The 20,060-nt window shown below is 37.3% G+C and overlaps 4 protein-coding genes across 22 annotated transcripts in view; 1 reads left to right on the top strand and 3 right to left on the bottom strand.

Annotated features, from left to right (window-relative positions):
• Positions 1 to 875: 875 nt before the first annotated feature.
• Positions 876 to 5,834, bottom strand: LOC113685845 (adenosine receptor A2b). Of its 9 annotated transcripts, XM_089201950.1 has the most exons (5): positions 5,588 to 5,831; positions 5,355 to 5,444; positions 4,483 to 4,604; positions 3,445 to 3,534; positions 876 to 2,589 (listed from the first exon to the last, which is right to left on the bottom strand). In XM_089201950.1, the coding sequence occupies exon 5, from the start codon at positions 2,586 to 2,588 to the stop codon at positions 1,677 to 1,679; it is 912 nt and encodes a 303-aa protein (XP_089058076.1). In that variant the 5' UTR covers position 2,589; positions 3,445 to 3,534; positions 4,483 to 4,604; positions 5,355 to 5,444; positions 5,588 to 5,831; the 3' UTR covers positions 876 to 1,676. The 9 variants fall into 9 exon arrangements, with proteins under 9 accessions (XP_089058076.1, XP_089058078.1, XP_089058075.1 ...); XM_089201952.1 differs by lacking the exons at positions 3,445 to 3,534; positions 4,483 to 4,604 and adding an exon at positions 4,679 to 4,773; XM_089201949.1 differs by lacking the exon at positions 3,445 to 3,534.
• Positions 5,459 to 20,060, top strand: part of LOC113685855 (5-hydroxytryptamine receptor 4-like) — a 27,164-nt gene continuing 12,562 nt past the window's right edge. Inside the window, exon 1 of one of the 2 annotated variants that reach the window (XM_089201974.1) lies at positions 5,459 to 5,597. The gene's annotated coding sequence lies outside the window, so the exon portion shown is untranslated. Of the gene's footprint in view, positions 5,598 to 16,773; positions 17,566 to 20,060 lie in introns of those variants that run through there. The other variant, XM_089201976.1, reaches the window with a different exon arrangement.
• LOC113685844 (somatostatin receptor type 1) lies at positions 5,935 to 11,781 on the bottom strand. Of its 6 annotated transcripts, none has more exons than XM_089201964.1 (4): positions 11,578 to 11,781; positions 10,697 to 10,801; positions 6,861 to 7,806; positions 5,935 to 6,329 (listed from the first exon to the last, which is right to left on the bottom strand). In XM_089201964.1, the coding sequence occupies exons 3-4, from the start codon at positions 7,784 to 7,786 to the stop codon at positions 6,311 to 6,313; spliced, it is 945 nt and encodes a 314-aa protein (XP_089058090.1). In that variant the 5' UTR covers positions 7,787 to 7,806; positions 10,697 to 10,801; positions 11,578 to 11,781; the 3' UTR covers positions 5,935 to 6,310. The 6 variants fall into 6 exon arrangements, with proteins under 6 accessions (XP_089058090.1, XP_027059214.2, XP_089058091.1 ...); XM_027203413.2 differs by lacking the exon at positions 11,578 to 11,781 and adding an exon at positions 10,973 to 11,094; XM_089201965.1 differs by lacking the exon at positions 11,578 to 11,781 and adding an exon at positions 10,937 to 10,955.
• LOC113685851 (adenosine receptor A1) overlaps positions 12,334 to 20,060 on the bottom strand; it is a 13,610-nt gene continuing 5,883 nt past the window's right edge. For 3 of the 5 annotated variants that reach the window (XM_089201961.1, XM_089201960.1, XM_089201962.1), the window contains one exon: positions 12,334 to 13,619. In XM_089201961.1, coding sequence (XP_089058087.1) covers positions 12,696 to 13,592 — 897 coding nt within the window. In that variant the 5' untranslated portion in view covers positions 13,593 to 13,619 and the 3' untranslated portion in view covers positions 12,334 to 12,695. Of the gene's footprint in view, positions 13,620 to 14,147; positions 15,275 to 15,314; positions 15,836 to 20,060 lie in introns of those variants that run through there. The other 2 variants (XM_027203426.2, XM_089201963.1) reach the window with 2 other exon arrangements.

The following is a 20,060-nucleotide window of genomic DNA, read 5'->3' as shown; positions in this document are numbered from 1 at the left end:
AAATAAAGAGAAAAAAAAGTCTGATATTTTCTTGGCGAAATGATCGAAGCAATTGTTGATCAGCCAGTCAAAATAAGAAAGAAAAAAAACAATGTCCAAGCAATCGAGCGAAATAAAGCTACAATAACAATGTTATCATGATTGTTTTCTTTTTTCTGTCCCGTCGGAAGTCATATAGAAAAGCTGCGTGATATTTAAACAAATTGCCAATTGTAACTTTAAAGCGGCTATTTTGCTACCGATTTCATGCCAAACTTGAATACGTCGTTTCTCAGTAACTGTCCAATAAAATATTGGATTTAGAATGTGTTAAAATTTAATCTTTTCTGACGGAGCCGTGTATTTTTTAGACAATGAAATAGAAAGGTGGGGATGATATGTTTTGCATTAAATTTAACATCAATTCAATTATTGTTATAAGGTCATTCACGTTTTCAAATCACTGTTAGTTACACTTTTCCGGTCCTTTTCCTTTTAATCAAAGACGGTGAGAAATAGGCCGACTTCAGTTAGCGATTACACGGTATAATAATGCAGCTCGCTGAAGAGCAAATTTTGACATTGGATATCAAAATCAGGAAAACATGGCAATTAGATTTATATTCTTCGTTATGGACGTCTGCATAGGTCCTGTTGTAGAGAACGTTTCTACATTATGCCATTTGGATATTGGAAACACGACACCACCGAGAGAATTCTACTGGATGGCAATCATTGCAGTCGTTGGAGAAAAAATTGATTTAACGCACATGAAAAATTTTGATGTTCGTTTTAGAAACAATTGACCAAAAATACGCACGTGGTACTGTGGTGAAACCTACATTAAAGCTAAACTTAATAGAAATTACAGCTAGTCAAGCAAATTAAGCGTCCTGTGGTTCTTGACGGAAGCACCGTGCAGTCAGTTTATTTCCACTTATATCATCATTGGTCGATCGACGACTTTGGCAGAACTCGAGATATTCCAATAATTGCAGTCCTTTAATGTAAATTACAAAGAGATCTATTAATAGTAGTATTTCGTAAACCGCCCCTCGCTTCCGTTTCACCCTAAGGAGGGGGGGGGGGAGGGGGAGGGAACAACTACAAGTAGGCTATCTGTTCCTATCAACATACCCAATAGCGAAAAGGGTGGACAATTCCAAAACTGGGATGTCGTTTTATCGAGGAGTTTTCAAATGTCCAATCAACGAAACGGCCTAATGAATCGCGAAATAGGGTAAGCAAGACCATGAAATGTACATTTTCTCACGCTGGTAACCTATCAGTTCTTTGGGAGTCTTACGTTACTTGCAAAGAGTGAGATTAACGCGTTAGATTTTGTCTCATTGAGTGTATCTTAAAAGACAAATGAATAAAGGGGTAAGTTTCTAAAGAAACTGTGGTGCTGCGTCGGTGGGAGAGTATAGCAGGTAATTTAGTGTTAACAACTGAGTTGAAAACGTAAATTAGCCACCGTAAAGGGTAAAAAAACTGACGTTTCGAGCGTTAGCCCTTCGTCAGAGCGATTGACTAATTTACGTTTTCAACTCAGTTGTTAACTCTAAATTACCTGCCATCTTAAATTACAGTTTTATTCCCTATTACAGTGGTACGTCTGATTGAGTGAGATTGGAGTTTTCGATTTTATCTCACTGAGTTTATCTTAAAAGACTCCTGCAAATATACTGATGCTATTACAGTGGTACGTCTTTGTCTGTTCTTACTAAGCTTTTGAAGCTTTGTAATTTTCGCAGAGCCCTACGGAATTGTGGAAGCTTCAATGTATATATTACTGGATTCACGACGGAGTTCCCATACTGCAATAGTTTAGCAAAGTAAAAGAAATTTAAGGGGACGGATTTCAAAGCTTTTTGATCAAAACTGTAAATTACATTAAGCAGATAAAACGGCAGCCACATCACAATAAAGGCGACAGTTACTATAAGCATTGCTAGGGCAATGGATTTTTCTTTGACTATGAAATCGAGGTTCTCTTTTCGTCTTGTGATTTTGGTCCAGATAGAAGCGTGGGCGGCTATTATGGTCATCAAGGCGATGGACACGAATATGAAGATAACATGTTTGTCATATGAGAAGGTCAGAACTCCAAGTGATGTTAGAATCTTCATGGAAGTAAGGACTCCCGATGTTACCCAAACACAAGCTGCAGACAACCAATAGAGCCTTGACCTCCTAGAAACACAGCGGTGCTTTAGAGGTCGGTAGACAGAATACGCCCTTTCTAAGGCAATCATTGCTAAAATAAACATCGAGGATAATCCTGAAAAGACGTCCACGCCGAGGTACACATGGTTCGTGATCATGTCTCTCCATAAGAAGCTTTTGTGCGAATTATAGAAAATATAAATGTACATTGGGAACGCTATGCTTCCAACCATCAAGTCAGCGATGGCTAAATTCAATAGGAGAATATTGCTCCTCTTACGCAAAAGCCTTTTCATTGTGAAAACGAAAACGGCGAACACGTTGGCGCAGATTATGCCAACTGCTGTGAGGCTGTACGTTATGCACCATAAGATAACTCCATAAGTTGGGGTACTTGGTTTCCAATCTCTTTGCGTGTTGTTTGTGTTTGACATGTTCATTCTGTAAGGAAAATGGCAGTCAACTTGAGCGAGGCTTATATTCAGAAGCAAGCATAAAGTACTGATAAAACAATTAAATCAATTACAAGGGACCTTCACCAGACTGTTTAGCGTAGGACCAAATTGGATCAATTGGTTTACTTCAGTTGTAGGGCTCTTGACTTTGAAAATCGATTACAGTTAATTCACACCAAAACATTATTCTAAAGTATCTCTGTTGCTCCATTTTTTGATTGGCCACCGGATTTTCGGTAATGTTTCACAGACAGGAGGAAATGCGCATTTCGTCATTAGATGACTTCTAAGAATTGTATTTTTCATTTTGGAGATCTACGAGTTCTTGCCGTTAAATAGTCAAATAGTCATCACTTCAGTATTAAATTGTACTGTTGCTGTGTGCAACACATTCCTCTGCACTTTTTAAATCTAAAATTTATCAGCTGTTTCCTCACTGGGAAGTTAAACAACACGCCGGTGTCTCATCTAAATATACGATACTATTAAAAAGGATTTTACTGGAAGGCTATACTGGTTCGTATTTTTAGAGCTACAGAACGAAGATATTTTTGACTGAATGGTCGACAATCATACACAGTACATAATGATCTACCTGTAGGTATATCCAAAGGATTTATTCAGCAATAGCAAATAACTATCAAGAATATCGCGTGTTACAGAGTTAGAACCTCTACAGGCAAAGTTAATCTGACACTCTTTGATCCGATCAAGCTGATTTTGTTTAGACCCCATATGATTTTCCAGAACTAAAGAAAGGCCAAAGACCAATGCGATGACATACTGTTCAATAGTTGCACGGAGAGACTCTGAAAATTCCCGGTTTAAACGGAATACTTACGTCTATAACCTTTGCCCGGATACTAATTTGAAGATCCGTATACATGCACGTAACAAACAGCTAGGTCAAGATTTCCTTTGAGACGTTAGCCTGTATTTAAAAAAAACTTCTCATTTTATAGTAGCAGTAACGCAGAGTGCTGCATTAAATGGTAAAGTACTGGCATTAATTGCAGGTTTCGCGATTAAGTCTAACAATAATTTGCCGAGCCGCCATATACTTATAAGTGTCAGTTTTGAGATCAATTACTCCTTCCCCTCGACTTGTCCGGTGAGTTCTACACCGAATTTCAAAACTCGTGGCGCGCTGGAAAATTCCGTTGATGTTGTACTGTCAGAGGCTTTTTTTGTTTTGTTCTGTTTTGTTTTGTTTTGTTTTTTGCCTTACTGTTTTAATGGTTATCCAAATGGAACAGAGTGCTCTCTAAAAAGGTTAAAATTAAGCAAAGTGATGATATGTTGAACTCCATTCGGCTCATTCTTGCATAGCTCGCCTTCCGCTGAGGTGGAGGATCACATCAACGTTAATATGATTAACATAAGAGGAACACCAGGGGCTGTTTTATTTTAAAATTATCTTCCTTCCACTGGTTCATTTAAAACATCCCACGAAATGTAAGGTAGATATGAATAACATTACGCACGTATAACTAGTAAAAATGTCACAGTCACTATAATTTTGGCTGGTGGCGAACTTTCGAAGGAACAGTTGTGTTGTCAGTGGCCTTCAGGTAAACATATGCCACTGAATCAACTGAAGTCAAACGAGAGAACGATGAAGACATAACCATTATTATTATCATCATTATTTTCATTATCCTTCTTAAAGAGAAAACTATAAAACAATCTGTTATCCATAACATGATAAATGTGAGAAACAAACTACATGGAGAAAATGACAACGATTAAGGAAAATATTGTATCAAGAGAGTTTACTTATTTTTCTTGACTTAAGAGAGTGACAAGTGGGGCTGGAGCGTGGAATGATGGCAATTTAAACGTCAGTTTACGTTTGAAAATATACTTATCCAAAACATACCTACAAATTTTTGCACCGAATGGCTGAAGCACTAGTAAAATCTTCTCTCCATCACCGACAGATCTGGTTTCAAAGGTTCGTTCTACGATATCTGGTTAATTACTTCTCTAAGAAACCTTAACCTCAACAGAGCGGGGCATGGGAAAAGAAAAAGTAAAAGAATTTTCTTAAAGTATGTCATAGCCACTTAACTCACACGTCAACAAATCGCGCTGAGTCATACTATTGTGTTCGGTTTCGTCCGTTTGGCAGGAATGCTGTTTCAATTTCCTGCCTCGACTCGCTCATCTGCTAATCAACCGGAAAGATGGGTTTGTAAGATTTAGTTTAGAAGGTTGTCTGTCTGTAAATTTGTTTTAAAAAGATTGTTTACTTAGCTAAGTTGATTATAAAACCGGCTGTGGTGGTAGATCACACTTCAAGAAAAAAAAAATCGACAAAACAGCCATAATTGCATTAAAGTAACAGAGTGAAGATTTAAAAGGAAAAGTAACATTCTTGGGGTTTAAAGAGAACAAGATCGTTTCCTTAGGAAATATCGTGATCTTGGATCATAATAAATCAAAATATCAAGGCATAATTTTGAGACGCAACTGATATTGAAGGTCAGAGATGAAGACAACTTTACGAGTCCACATAAATCACTAAATTATAAGATCAAATTGTGGCCGTATGCCATTTTTTGGGTCAAGTAAACGTTATTTTGCTTGGTCTGAGAACCAGGCACCTCATCAAGATCATCTAAATTCAGTGATCATGACATTCTCAAAAATTACCTCTCTGAAAATAGAACAAGCAATCTCACTGGGAAATCACCTCAATCATCGTTAAAAACAGTGCACATTTTACAAACTAAAACTGTAGACACTAACCTGATAGGCTCTGAGGTAGGCACTAATGCGATTAATCTTTGTTATATTGCACCGTTCCGATCATTCTATCGCGCAGTTGGAATGATTGCTCTACGAATTGAAACCAAAATGGTGCAAATCAAGCAACAAGAAATATTATCCTACAGGATTGACAGATAAAAGTTTAGAGTTCTCTGTGAAGCAATTCCAGCATCTCTGCAAAAGGATCCAGATAAGTGGGACTGATCACTCACCATGCAATAGGTAAGAAGAAAAGTACGACTCGCATCATTTAGTTCCATATGAATGACGACATCAGCTTTGTCACCTTGGTAGCTAAGAGTGTTGACCTTCTGAGAGAATGATAAGCTAGAAACGCTCAGTCAGTTTTCTTAAACTGGGGCACTTCTGGTAGATATCTGGTTGGGATCATTCTGAAAAACCAGCACTGAAATCTCCGCTGAGAGTTCATTAAGGAACGTAAACTTGAAAAGAAACACAAAACCAGCAAGGATTCTCATATTTACCAATTTAGTGTAATAAGCCGATTTTAATTAATACCATATTTGTCACTTCGATAAGGATGACTTCATAACTCACATTTTTATAACAATCTTTATTTACATTGTGCTAGGTGTTAATTTGCCTAATGTATCGTATAGAAAGATAAGGTTATCAGAATCCATTTTCGAAACCTTTACTTTCCTTAATGTGTTTCTGACGAACTCGGCAGCTAATGCTGTCTGTAAGCCTTCGTGCCTTTGTCTAACAACATATTTCGTAGCAGGTCAAACAGTTTTTTGCAGCTGATTATCTTGAATAAATCATGATGGATGGCTCTAAAGGTCTATTCGTTACGTGTTAATACAAAGACTCATAATAAAATTAACTTGTCACTTCACTGATTCGGGTCCAACGGCATTTTTCGGACGATTCTGTTCACCTGCTTTCGCTTCTAATTGTTGAATGTGTTTTCGTCAAAAGAATTCTTCAGACCTTCAAAATTGAAGTTACATCGAGAACAATCATTACTTAGCTAAAAATAGTGGATGAGATACATTCAATTTGTTTACTTGACAGGGACATCTTAAGCAATGATATATGAAGAGACTCAAAGTCTAACTTTCAAGTATTGAATAACAATTCTATAAAGAAGGTAAAAGCTTGAGGCGAAATTTACTTTCTAAGCTGGGCGTAAGCGTTTCACTTGACGATGCATTCAGGTGAGGGTAAGGCATCAAGTTACCTGATCGACAATTCGAGAAAAGTCTGGGAGAACCGACGCTGTTGGAAAGTTAAAGTTTGCATTGCAACGGAGTGTACGCCGGAGATATGAGACGTTTCTTAAGAACCAGACAAAGCAAATTGCTTGTGAGAACAAACTTTTCAACACCTTGACATCCAGTCTGGCCTTTGCAAATGCTAACCCGGGACTGAAAGATTGCAGCTGTTAATCGCCCCAACTCCCTCGATCACTATGTAAAATCTGTGCGTATAATGACCTAGATTAAGTAAGTGCCTACTTACGTTTTAGCCGAATGCATTTCAAACGTCGAAATTCCAGTTTCGTCATTGTTTCTTAGTTTTCTAAAAATACTGGCAACAGTCTTCCTAAACTCGGGAACCAAAAAGGAGTATATTATAGGATTAACACAAGAGTTGCCATAGTGCAAGAACTTTGCAAAATTGACACCATCGTTTGACATTTTCCTACACGGGTGGCAGAAAAACGCCACAATATTTATGATTTGAAATGGCATCCACGTGAGACCGAACACCACAGTCACTATAAACAGCAAAATGGCGAGTCGCTTGTCCTGTTCCCTCTTACGTTTGTTTCCCTCTCTATTGGCGAACCGGAACTTCATTTTGAACCATATTACAGCGTAAGAGATACAGATTATCAAGAGGGCAATAGAGAATAAAACCAGCATAACATAGAAGAAAAATTTCAATTTAAGGAGGTCTGTCTCATACAGAAACCGCAAACAGGATACCAAAATAGACAGCAGCCATATCAAGCCTAGAAGTCCATAATAAGTCTTTAGTCTTGCATGGCGATGAATCTGAGGTAAACAAACAGAGAATGCTCGTTCCAAGGCGATGAATGTTAATGTGTAAATTGAAGCACAACCGACAAAAACATCAACTGCCGTATAAATCTTAGAACTGAACTGTTTCCAGACACCTTCACCATTATACAACGCGGAAATCAAATGATAGACGTACATGGGTATGGCGAATGTACCAACCATCATATCAGCTATAGCTAGATTTATTAGGAAGTAATTTGCGCGTGTGCGCAAAAGTTTTTTATTCCTAAAGAATACAAGGAGCGTTATGACATTCCCAAGTATTACGACGACATCCAGCAATCCGTATGCTAAGCTCCACGCCACCAGCGAACCAGCTGCTTGTTCATTGCCTTCATGTTGTGAAGAAGAGTTGTTCATTAAGATGGTGGCGTTTTGTCCTGGTGGAATAAAGCATAAAATAAGACCATCAGTCAACTGTTAATGTTTTAAGGAACGTTTTAGTTGCTCGAGGTGAGATCATGTTGCAATATACTGGATAAGTGAACTTGCTTTGCTGCTCAATACGTTTCATTTACATACCTACTTATGTCCTGATGTTGCACTGAATGGGCCCAGGGAAGCAAGGGAATGGGATAAGAGGTTGTAAAACCACCTTTTAAGAATAGTCAGGGTCTCTCTACCTTCCGCCCCACGAGGGAACTAGAGTTAAGAGAACGAAGTATTCACCAGCGTATTGGTCATGCCCTTCGGTTGGGGGTCCCTGGACGAGGAAGGTGGTCATGATAATGTGGGGGTAATTTCAAATATTTTATCTAAAAGGATCCATACTTGCGGGTGCAATAAACAGGTAAAGGTACTTTCTTTTGGGCTCTGTAAATCATGTCATAATTAAAATACTATCAAAAAACTGAGAAACTACGAGCACCCTGATTGGTCAAAGTCCTACCGTCTATTGCACTGGTAAACCAATAGAAAACAGACGTTCGTTCTATAAAATATTGCTTTACTAATTTTATACAAGTTTAGATGATTCTTACTAACGATCGATTGTAGGACAAATGCATAGACGAAGTCACCATTGAAAACCTTTTGCTTCATTATTATGTAAATGAAATAGTTGTCCCATGCGTCGGTTCAGTAATAAATCACAGGATACGTGGTAAGAACACTAGTGACACCCGCCTGCACATCGTGTGCCATGGAATATATTTTTTTTAATTGGCAAAGTAGTCTTAAGTAGAGTCAATTCTTTCTTGGTCGGAATTTTGTCAGTTAGATCATTTCATCGAAAGCGGCCATAACTATATATTATTTATTTTTAAAATGAAATCACAGATACTCTCATTTGTCGCAAATAATCTTCCTGAACATTGATATTTAAAAAAGCTTAATACGAAGACGAATTTTCCGTGACAAATACATTTATCCTTAAGATCTCAAAACTTCTCTATGTTGAGATCGAAACAGGCGCAGACGAAAACCAGGGAACCATGGGCGATTTTAGAAAGACAAACGGGTAAACACAAATACGAAATTCTTCTCTGCTTCATGAAATTTAATATCGTGACTAGTGAAAGATTTGACAGCCTACCTGTTTTCGAGATGGGGCACCTTGCCAACCTGAATTTTGTTCAGAAAATACGCGACAAAAACCTTCATGAGATTTCAACAAAGCATACGGTCATTGGGTCTTTCGACAAATTTCATTTCGAAAGTCCTTAATAGTTCTTTAAGGCTTGCTCACACTCCACATGAAATAACCCTATGTAAATCTGATCACAGACAAGCGGTACTAGTCCGATATCTCCTGATTGCGTGCGTCATAAAAAATACGTCATCACGGAAGCCCCTCGACTTCAAGTGCCCGGAAGTGCATTCGCCACCATTTACTGTTATATACATGGGCTTTTGTGAACCATGTATAGAACATCAGCCCCTCAATCTCGTTTAGCATGGACCCTGATGCACTCGTCCCATATTGCCTCGACCTCGTGCTAACATTCCCAAGAAAACTGTCCTCACGCTCGTTAGTAAGAAATCATCACATCAACTCTTCGGTCTGTCGTTGCAGTACTACGATGAAGGCACAAGCGAAGATTTTCCTTTCATTTTTTGGCGTCTTAACTAAGCAGGTGTGAGATGATATAACCGAGCGGCAAAAATCACCTTCCAAGTTACTCCCTACGTTTTTCCTTGTATTGCTCGACTAAGAACATTACACTCTTTGACGTCGATGACCTGGTCAAGTTCTCCTCTCTTCCTCCCAAAAAAGTGAATAATAATCTCCTAAACTTGCTTACACATTCCGTTCAAACTGCTTTACTGTTGCTGATCTGGCGACTAACTTAATCAGTTTGAACTCACACTGTGCAGCGGCTGTCCACTGATTCCGTAATTCATTACGTCTTATACAGACTGTGTTACGCGTACGTGACGATATCATGAGCCGTTACTTGTAACTTACAGATTTACTTTCAGCTTGTGGCAAACCACGATATGACATTTTCATAATATAAAATCGTCAAAATGGAGAAAATTAACTAAAAATGACCGAGAGGTGTTTAACATCCACAATCTTATTGCAAGGAGAAGCTTGCTAGAATTTTCAGTTGCTACAAGTCTTGGTCGCAGCGCTAACGAAAGCTTAAAACAAAGGCTTTGAGGAAATTTGAAACTGCAACTTTACTTGCGATAAATTAAGTGATGTCAACGAGGAAATGGATTTTTTAAGACAAGATAGGACATTTCTGAAATTGGTGTGGAAAAAAAGAAAGAGGCTCGTGATTTAAAGATCTGGGTGGCAAACAGTTAACCTTTGATATTATTTCCGTCGAGTTCGGAGCCTTACAGCACCTCACCTCCCCCTTGTTAAAACAAAGATTGTCAAACATAAACCGTGACGCACTAATTGAAGAGCTTGTCAAGACAACCGGTCCAAATCTACTTTTGTTTAGGATTACTTCTTAATCGTTGAGCAAAATGCCGCAGGTAGATTATCTTTTCGAACGTGATAAGTGAAATTCTTGAAACATTTGATAGGCGAAATAAACTGTATGAAGTTCCGACTCCTTATGTGACGTATTTGGATTCCGTCGTTGGCGTTGTTTAGCTATGTAAAACGTTAGTTCCCGCGTCAAAGGAATTTCTTGGTTTGCAGGAATTATACTAGAGATGACATGATTAGCGAGGCGTAAGTTTAGTGTAAATGTAAGACTTACTACACGATTGTATTAGAGCCAGCGTAATTTTGTCGCTCACAACTCATTACATGGATGACAATTGCTTATCAAGTGAACTTGAACGGAACATTCAGTATCTTCTTCTTACCTCGCTTTTAGAGCATTTTACACGTTCGGCAATATCCGTGACTTGAGTGTTTTGATCATCGGCCTTCGCAATTCAAAGAATGTCCAGCAAATTTTCGATGAGCATCTGTAGATTGTTTGTTAATAAATTAGCAAGTGCGTGATCATTCAGAACCCTGAGAGGTATTTCAATGAACAACAAAGCAGCATGTAGTCTCAAATTTGGCAACTAGTATAATAGGTCGACTTGTACGGCACTCACATAACCTTCTGAAACAATAAATATCTCTTGTTTCACCTGAGATGCAATTCTTCGTAGGTATAAAGGTCATTTCTGGCATTTTGCATGAATTCTTGAAACCATGCTATCCGTGAAGGCGACGTAGGCGTCTAAAATTTGTTTATTTAAGCATTTTTGAAATGTTAATTTTATGTATTTTTAAGATAAGAAGGCGTCAATGGTGTGTAAAAACATTATATCGAGAATAGATGGGAGGGGTGGGAAAGGATCCTACGAATGCCAGCTTGCGTTACCATGTTTCGTTGGATCTAAGACGGATAAATAAAAGTGTGATAATGATAAAGAAAAAAAAGTGGAAGGAGAAAAATACTAAGCTGCCGCCACGCAACCGTTGTCTTAACCTCAATGCAATGCTTTTAGGACAGCCAAAATATTCAATAAGTTTTCTCCACACGTAATAGGCCCCAGCATGTTTAAAAGAACACAAGTTTTGGTCCCCTTAACCTATCTTATTACATGACCTGTCGAAACATATTATTTTTCTTGAGTTTCTTAAATTTAATTTCTGAAAAAATTTTGAATCTTCACGAAACGGCTATTTCATTTTATTGCCAAATGAAAATACACCAAATCATTCTAACTAAACTAAAGAGAGTCGTTACCTGTTTCCATGAGGGGAAATAAAAACAATGTGAGACAACTTTACAGCGCGTTTATATGGAGTTGTGGGTTGTAACAGCTCTCCTTTCACTCAGTCTTCCGCTGATGTCTCTGCTAAGACTGGCTCGGGCTGGCGAGCAGAAATGTTTCGTATATGAGGAAAAGTTGTCCCGCCTGATAGGGTTGCCCTACCTGCTGAGGCGAGACAGCTTGCTCTGCCGAATAGTCTCTTCCCCCCCCTCCCCCCTCAGGCGAGTGCGCCATTTTTGGTGGTTGAATATTCTCAAGGAAAGAGGGGAAGCAAATGTAATTATGGGGGGGGGGGGGGGGAAGGGGGGGTAATCTCAGGTATTTGAGACCATTTAAAAAGACCCTAAGTCATCAACTTCGGCCAACCCTCCTCGACATTCTATAGCAATTGACATAGAAGTGATGTCTGGGAATCTTTTTGTTAAAAACTATCCCAAATAATTGTTAACGAATCGCGGTTTTCTGCTTAATTCTTTACCGTCTCAGCTATTGATAACAAACCATTTAAAACATTGGTAGCGGTAACTCGAAACCACATTTAGGCAAGAGAAACACAAAACTTAGTTAATCAGAAAGGTTGGTCTAAAAATTATTTCTTTGATAAGTGTCTGTTGATAAGAGGCTTCTTATTTGGCCGTCAAGTTGTTGAATACTCTGCATATATATCTGTGGCAATAACCTTTCCACAGACAAGCAATAAAAACCAGAGGACACTGCCGAAGGCTCCATCCAAATATCATTCCAAATTTATTTTAATAATCAGCAGGTAGGCTACCATAAGAAATTATGATATGATTTTTTTCATTATCGATAATGTTAACTTTTCTCCAGCTATGAAAATTGATGGAATTCACGCTGTTAAAATAATAGACGGACATTCAATACTTTTCGTCTAACTAGCATGAGTCGAGTTTAGTTTAGAACTGGTGGTTTCACTGACTAAAATATCACCCCTACAATAGTTTGTATGTACCAGACTGCAATACCCTTTATCTTCAGACAGGAACTGGAAATATATATCGGCAAAATTGAAAAATTGCTTCGCGATTACTAAGTTTTATGTATTATTCATTTCAACTTTCAATGTAAATTAAGCTCTTATTTTGCTGCAAATTTTGACAACTGTCTTCCTAAACTCAGGTACCAAGAATGAGTAAATAATAGGATTGACGCACGAGTTACCATAGTGCAAAAACTTTGCAAAGTAAGCGATCTCGTTGGGCATTTTCTGGCAAGACATGCAGAAAAATGCTACAATGTTTATGACTTGAAATGGCATCCAGGTGAGAACAAACACAACAGTTACTGTAGACAGTATTACAGCGAGTCGTTTGTCATGTTCACCGGACCGCTTATGTACGCTGTCTCTCCTGGCGAAACGAAATTTCATTTTGAACCATATTACCACATAAGATACGCAAATTATCGAGAGGGCGACGGCAAAGGAAACCAACATGAAGTAGAAAAAAAACGGCAGTGAAAGGAGTTTTTCCTCAAAAAGGAATCGCAAACAAGAGACCAGAATAGACAACAGCCATATTAGGCCAAGAAGTCCATAGTAGCTGTTGTTTCTGACGTGACGATGAACATGAGGCAAACAAACTGAGAATGCTCGCTCCAAGGCTATAACAGTGAGGGTAAATATGGAGGCGCAGCCAACAAAAACATCGACCACCTTGTAAATCTTGTAACTATATTGCATCCAAACGCTGGGACCCTTTTCCCACGCCGCAATTAAGTGGTAAAGGTACATGGGTATAGCGAACGTACCAACCATCATATCCGCTAGTGCCAGATTTATCAGGAAGTAATTTGCACGCATGCGAAGAAGCTTCTTGTTTGTAGAAAAAACGGTTAGGGTAAGGACATTGCCAACAAGGATGACAACATCGACAAATCCATACGCAGAACTCCATGCCATTAATTCTGATAACTTCATGTTTGGTTCTTTCTCATTTCCCTGAGTGGAGATGGAGGAGTTGTTCATTTTGATGAACCTCGCTTTGTAGACGAACTACAAATGACAACAATAAAAATCAGATAAATCGACTCAAAAAAACTGTGTGCGTGCGGAAAAATTAAGGAAGTATAAAATATAGCCGCGAAATAAACTTTTCATGACAAATTTAATTTCGGTTACAAAATTATTATTAAGACGCCCAGCAAAAGTAGCTTCCGTTATGACATTGAGTACGTGTAAAGCATCCTTGATCAGTAACTACTCCGTTGAATGATAAATTAATGCATATAAGCAAGTGCATATATCAGGATATATCGATATTTTTCCTTCTGTACCATTCACGGGATAAAGCTGCAATCATTTGCTTGCTGTCAAATTCTGACTTTGGCGCACAACAGTAACATGTTATCATTCACTACATACTTGTTAACCCGGCCTCCTGGAGGATTCTACTAAAGCAGGATTTAAGCTGTATTTAACTAGATTATTAAAACCCTGACTTAAGAAAAAAAATCATGTTAATTCTACATTGCACCCTTTTGTGGAGAAAATATTTAAGTTTTCTTTGAGGTGATAACTTACCGGTTTCTAGGTCGCAAAAATAGAAGGAAATGAAAAATTAGAACTTGACAGTACCATTCAAACAAGCAGTTTGGGGCAAAGACAAGCAAACAAAATTAACGCTGTTGGAATCATCTCTCACTTTCTTGCGCAATCGACACTTTGGCACAAAAGCAAGCCGCTGAGAGAAAATGATTTAAATGAGAAAGTAGCGTGTGGGAATATTTAATTGTCTACGATGGTGTTTCTTAAACTATTTAAATTGCCTAACCTATTGTGTTGATTACTGTTTGGCAAAATGAAGGTAAAATTCTTAGTAATGGGACTTATTATAATCGTTAATATCTTCAAAACAAACAATCATTTTTAGCCGAGGAAACTTTGCGATGAAGTCAAGTTATCATTTACCTCCGGATTGAAACTTAAAGAAGAACATAGCTGATAAAATACTAAATTTTTCTTGATTTTCTCTATCCTTAAGTAACTTGAAGAAATACTACACATTTTTTTAAATTATAATTTGATATTCCATGGTTTACCACTAAAAGGGAAAAAGGTAATATTGAAAATGCGTGAATGAATCAATTACTCATTCGTTGCTATGTTAACAACTGATTCTGTGCATGACAACATTACCAGGTTCACTTTAAAGTCACGTTCGATTCGACGAAGTTTATTTTTTTTCTATGGTTCAAAAACAGACAAAGAAGCAAACAAGCATTCAAAAAATTTAATTGAATTTTTTGGCTTTTTCCGCAATGGTAATCTGACTCCCTCTCATTTGGGTTGTTAGTAATGTTCCTATACCCACAGCATTATTTTTAGTAATCTCTTGGTAAAACTCAGTTGCCTGGTTAATTATTGTCGTCCAATGGAAGTGTGAGCGGAAAGGAGATATTCTGACTGAAAAAAAATCGAATTACTTTGGTCCACTTATGAATGGAGTTGTTTTTCCATGGAATTACCTCGCGCAGTAATCACTTATTTCATTTCTTCAAACAAGCAAGAGTCATAGAATTGAAGCATTTTTAGCGAAGTAAACATCTCTAGCTAGAATTCACAATAGGACTTGCGCTGGGGAAAAAAAACAACATTCCGAATATTTATCGCTAACTACTAGTGAATAGTTCTCTGTTTCACCTCCAAAATCTGTTACTTTTGTTTCTTATGAGGCGCATCCAAACTTACCCTGACTGGCTGTCGAATATTATCCTTTCGCTTTCGGAGCATATATCATGAAAACTGATCATTTTATAAATTTTTGGAATTACTCATTCACGGCTTGAATAATGGTGACGCGATTTCCGCAATTTCGTACGACTATACATCGCTGAATTTAAAATATGCAAAACAATTATGACAGAGAAAAAAAGATAACATTGAGGGAATAGTTAAGCAAACAGTTTTCCATCCCAAAGTCTAAAGTTTGTCTTGTAGAGACATAAATTCAGTCATTTGACCACTTTAATTGCTAAATTGTTGACACTGACTTGAGTTCACTATTGTCTGATGACGGCAAAAAGGACAAGGACAAAAATGCATTGATACCACGAAAAATAATTAGTTTCGGTATCTTTTCGTGATGAGTGAATAAACCTTCTTACGACAAAGCGTCCTCTAAGAAAAGCCTCACAATTTGCTCGTTTTCCTACATGTCTATCGTAAAAAGGATTAAGGAATCAATATAAAAACTACTAGTCGTTTCCTGACTTTTTTCAACGGCAAATAATATCACACGCAAACCACAAGGCAGACGTAATCAGCCTAGTGATGAAAGGTTGCCAAGACCCTAGGAGCGAGACAGTAGCTGACTAAATACAGAACTGTCTGTCGAAACCATCTTTTGACTGACAAAAATTAAAAACCATTTCTAAGTTAACATGAAGCGGAGAAACCTTAAGCAAACATTGTCTAGAAAACAAGATCAAGATTAAAATGCGAACAAGGAAAGAAAGCGAACATGAGAGGCGGTTGAGTCGCCAGCTAAACGTATAAGTGCATAATTATATCCGTGAAACGATTATATCCGTTAAATTCGATTTCGGAAGGAAATTGAACGAGTTTGCTCTTCATTTCCTTTTTCCATATCAACTCCGAATTTGGAAAGTTCATCTCGTTTTGTTTATGTTTTTTTTTTTTTGCTTAAGTCTTTGTTTTTCGGTTTTATATCCATGAGAGGCAGGGAGGGGGAGAGGAGGGGGGGGGGGGGAGGAGGGAGGGGGAGAGGAGGGGGGGGAGGAGGGAGGGGGTGAATTTGGGAACCCAGGGAGAAACCCTGAAACTCCCCATCCTACTCAGTGTTTTAAGCGCTATAAGAAACAAATTTCAGTTTCTCATTAGCCGACAGGGTGATTTTGCTCAATGCCTCATCCAGTATGACTTCCATAAATCAGTGACTTTTTTACTTGTTATCCATGATTTGATAACTTAAACAGTACTTCATCCCAAGCTATACTTATATTGACATCATCCTCCTCAGGCTTTTGAATTCATATTTCGTTTTCTAAACGTCTTGATGTGAGCCAACTCTTTGCTCCCCTCCCCTGTCTCTTTTCTTTGAAAAATCTTTAGTAGGTCAACAAAGCGAATTCAGATTAAAATTCAAAAATCGAATGGCTTAGGGACTACCAATTTGACGAAAGTCGTGGTTGTATGATAAGCGGAAAATTAGTTTGCGCATTTATTGCGCAATCATTGCGCATATTCATTTACCTTTGATCAGTCTCGTGTCTTGGACTGACATGTCTTTCAATCTACTTTATATTTACACCTCTCTCACAATCTTCATGGCTATTTTTATGTTATTTTTCTTATGCAAAGCTTTATGCGTTTCCTGACAACAACAGACTGCTTATCGACGATCTGGAAAATTCTCAATTGTTAATATATAAAGATTGACCATATCATTATTTCAACACTTCAATCTCCTTAAGGGCGGTCATTGAAATCTTTAAACCCAAATTTAATCACTTATTCGAGGAGATCTTTGTTGAGATATATTTGGAGAGGAAATTAATTAGAGAGTTAACCGTCGGCTGTATTGTCTAAGATCAATAAAACATTTGATAGAAAAGGGATCTTAATTTTACATGTTTAATCAATTCTTAACCAGATATCCGCCGACGAACGGATTTGTTTAAATAAGAAACAAGCTTAATTGATAAAGAGGAGTGGTGTAAAGTGGTATGGTAGCATTCTCCAAAGCATAAGCTCAGTTCATCCGCAAATGATTGCATAATGAATACGTTAGAAAGCTGAGAGTTAGATGAACGTCTCGATGCAGTGTTGAAAATCTGGCTATGAACCACCGGAGCAGGGGAAGTAACGGCCGCTAAATGAGGTGACGCATACAGTTCAGTGGAAGTGCTATAAGCCGCTCAGAAATAGGGTGTTACTCAGACATATTTTTCGATCGGAATCGCCCGCTAATCATTTCCAGGTTTGTAATTTCTTAGCTTTTATCGGACCTTTTTTTACAGGTTGTAAAGTTTTTTTTCTTTTCTTTTCCTTCCTTTTTTCTTCAAATTAATGCCTGTTCATGCATGGGCAGCTTTACGCGTAAGACATTTATCGAACATGGTTAAACCTTTCTGGGTGAAATTTAAGCAACCCTTGACCATCGTACCGCTACAAACAGTTTGACGATTCAAATCTTTTTTCTTCAGGTCATGAATGACTGAAATGCTCTATTCAGTCATCTAGCGTTGGAATCTGTTTGTAATCAAAGCCGTGCCAATTTAAAAATCAGATTTAGAAAAAAAAAGAAGAAACGAAACGCACAAATTAGAGGAATAACATGACCGGCGAGCATGTTTGCAATTCAGCTAATAACTTTCGTCCTTTTCGCTTGAAAGAATATCAAGCAAAGTCAAAGTCGGTTTTCTACTCTCTAAGCTACGTGCCCTAACTCAAATGAAAGAATACGCATTTTCTACCTACCATTTCTGATCAAGTTTTTCTCAGAGCAGCCTGTTACGGATGTTTGGCTTCCAATATGCATTCATTAATAATACTAATCTTTCGAAACGCTCAAATAATTGTTAACACATTCAACGTGTTAAATCTTTAAAAACGAAATTTCTCAGGAAGTGTAGAGCACAGTAAGTGAAAGAGGGCCATATTTGCTCCAGTCATGCACATTTTTGATCAAACAAGAACAAAGTGAAGGTGCAAACTAATTAGTTACTGCGATGGAAATACAAGAATCAACGCATATCATTTGAATTTAGTAAATGACGCTAAGGTAACAAAAGATCTCGGCGTGTGTCTTCAGAGCGTTGCCATACAAGACAAATATTCAGCCAAACTTCATTCACGGCATTAATTTATGCGTGCAGCCGAGTAACATAACTTGAAAAGGAGCTGTGCTTAGTGTGATATTTGGCATCCCTTACCAGAGAAATTTGGACAGTCTAGGAGAAAGTGGCTTGATAATACTAATGATTTTAATAGTGGCAGTGATAACATGTAGAGATAATAAGGATAATGATAATAATAATAATAATAATAATAATAATAACGATAATAATGATAATAATGATGAAGATCTAAAATAATCATGTTGTTTCCCAAAACATAGAGCAAAATAAATTTTAATACAGGAAAACATACTCTTGAAAACATTCTGAAATATGTCTCACGTTACGTATTTTCTAGACCATACCCAATATTTTTTTTCGAAGCATGCCTAACAGACTATGTTCTTACGCATGACTACAAAAGTAGTAAAGATAAATGCTTCCCATAGTAGCAGATGTTTTGACATTCTGAGGAATGAAAACGTAACAAAATCAATGTAAGGAAACAGTGGTAGTACCATTACCCAATAAAACGTTAAAGATAAAATATATAAAAAGAGGATGCAAAAAGTTTTCGTGATCTAGACTGAATAATAACACAGGTGTTTCCTTAGAAAAATTACAATACAAAAAACGTAAAATCTGAATTTTTAAATTTCTACACTCCACTACAAATTTGTGATAAACATTGGTCTTTTTTTTTAGAACATATCACAGATACTAGAATGCGATTATCTTAAAATATGAAGAGTCTATTTTTAATTAAGGATTGCTTCAAAGCGGTTAAGGAAATAATGTCACCCGAACTTAGCAGAAGTAATATGTGTTTTTTATACGCCTTTTATTGCCTTTGTCTTTCAGCTATTCTCCTTGTCATAGTAAAATGAACAGAAACAGTTAAAACACGACAGCAGTCAAAACAACGAGCAAATGACGTGACAGTAGATTCTCAATTCAATTAAATCTGTCAAAAACCATGACCTTAAAATATTTGCTCCTGTCAAGAGCCATTTCGGATTTTCTGATATGGACAGTAAACACAAATGCTAACTTCTTGGCCAATACATTAGATATACAAATTATGACGAAAAATTGCAGATCTAAAACGTTTTTAATTATTTAACTTACCAAATATCTCTTATGATTTTGAATTATATGTACATTGCTAATGGAACTCCATATGCAGTCCCATTTTCGTCGTACTTTATCATTTCTTATATATTTTATTTGATATTTGAGAAGAAAGCAGTAATTTCATCGTCATAACAGCTATGTTAAAGCTGGTATCTCAAAATGTTGAATTTTGTTAGTCATTCATGAAAGTAAGTCTGTGAAATAACTGTAATTCAAATCAACGAAAAATTGAAAGGTCCCGATTGGGGGCTTTGAAGTAACTTTTTGTAATTTGTTTTTCTTTTATCTTTAGAAAAAGTTCTACTGAGTTTTTTTTTTGGGGGGGCTTGTTTTATTTGAATGAGGCAGTTTTAGGCGATTTTGTAAATCGCAAAATATAATAGAAAAGATAAAAATTATTCACTGGGTGCATAGGATGAAGTACATTTACCACGGTTGCTGTGTAAAACTTTTTTCTCCCAAATAATATTAGCGTTCTACCGGGACACAGCAGTGTACGATT

This window comes from Pocillopora damicornis, chromosome 3 (genome assembly GCF_964200805.1).
Source record: "Pocillopora damicornis chromosome 3, jaPocDami1.2, whole genome shotgun sequence".
Taxonomy (NCBI): Eukaryota; Metazoa; Cnidaria; class Anthozoa; order Scleractinia; family Pocilloporidae; genus Pocillopora; species Pocillopora damicornis.
Note: the sequence above shows the minus strand (reverse complement) of the source record. Positions and strands in the feature narration are given on the sequence as shown.

Coding starts and splice junctions, on each gene's coding strand:
- LOC113685845 (XM_089201948.1), bottom strand. CDS start 3,338: ATGGGGTCTAAACAAAATCAGCTTGATCGGATCAAAGAGTGTCAGATT. Junction 2,590..3,198: donor TCCTTTGGATATACCTACAG/GTAGATCATTAT, acceptor TTTTCCTTACAG/AATGAACATGTCAAACACAA.
- LOC113685844 (XM_089201964.1), bottom strand. CDS start 7,786: ATGAACAACTCTTCTTCACAACATGAAGGCAATGAACAAGCAGCTGGT.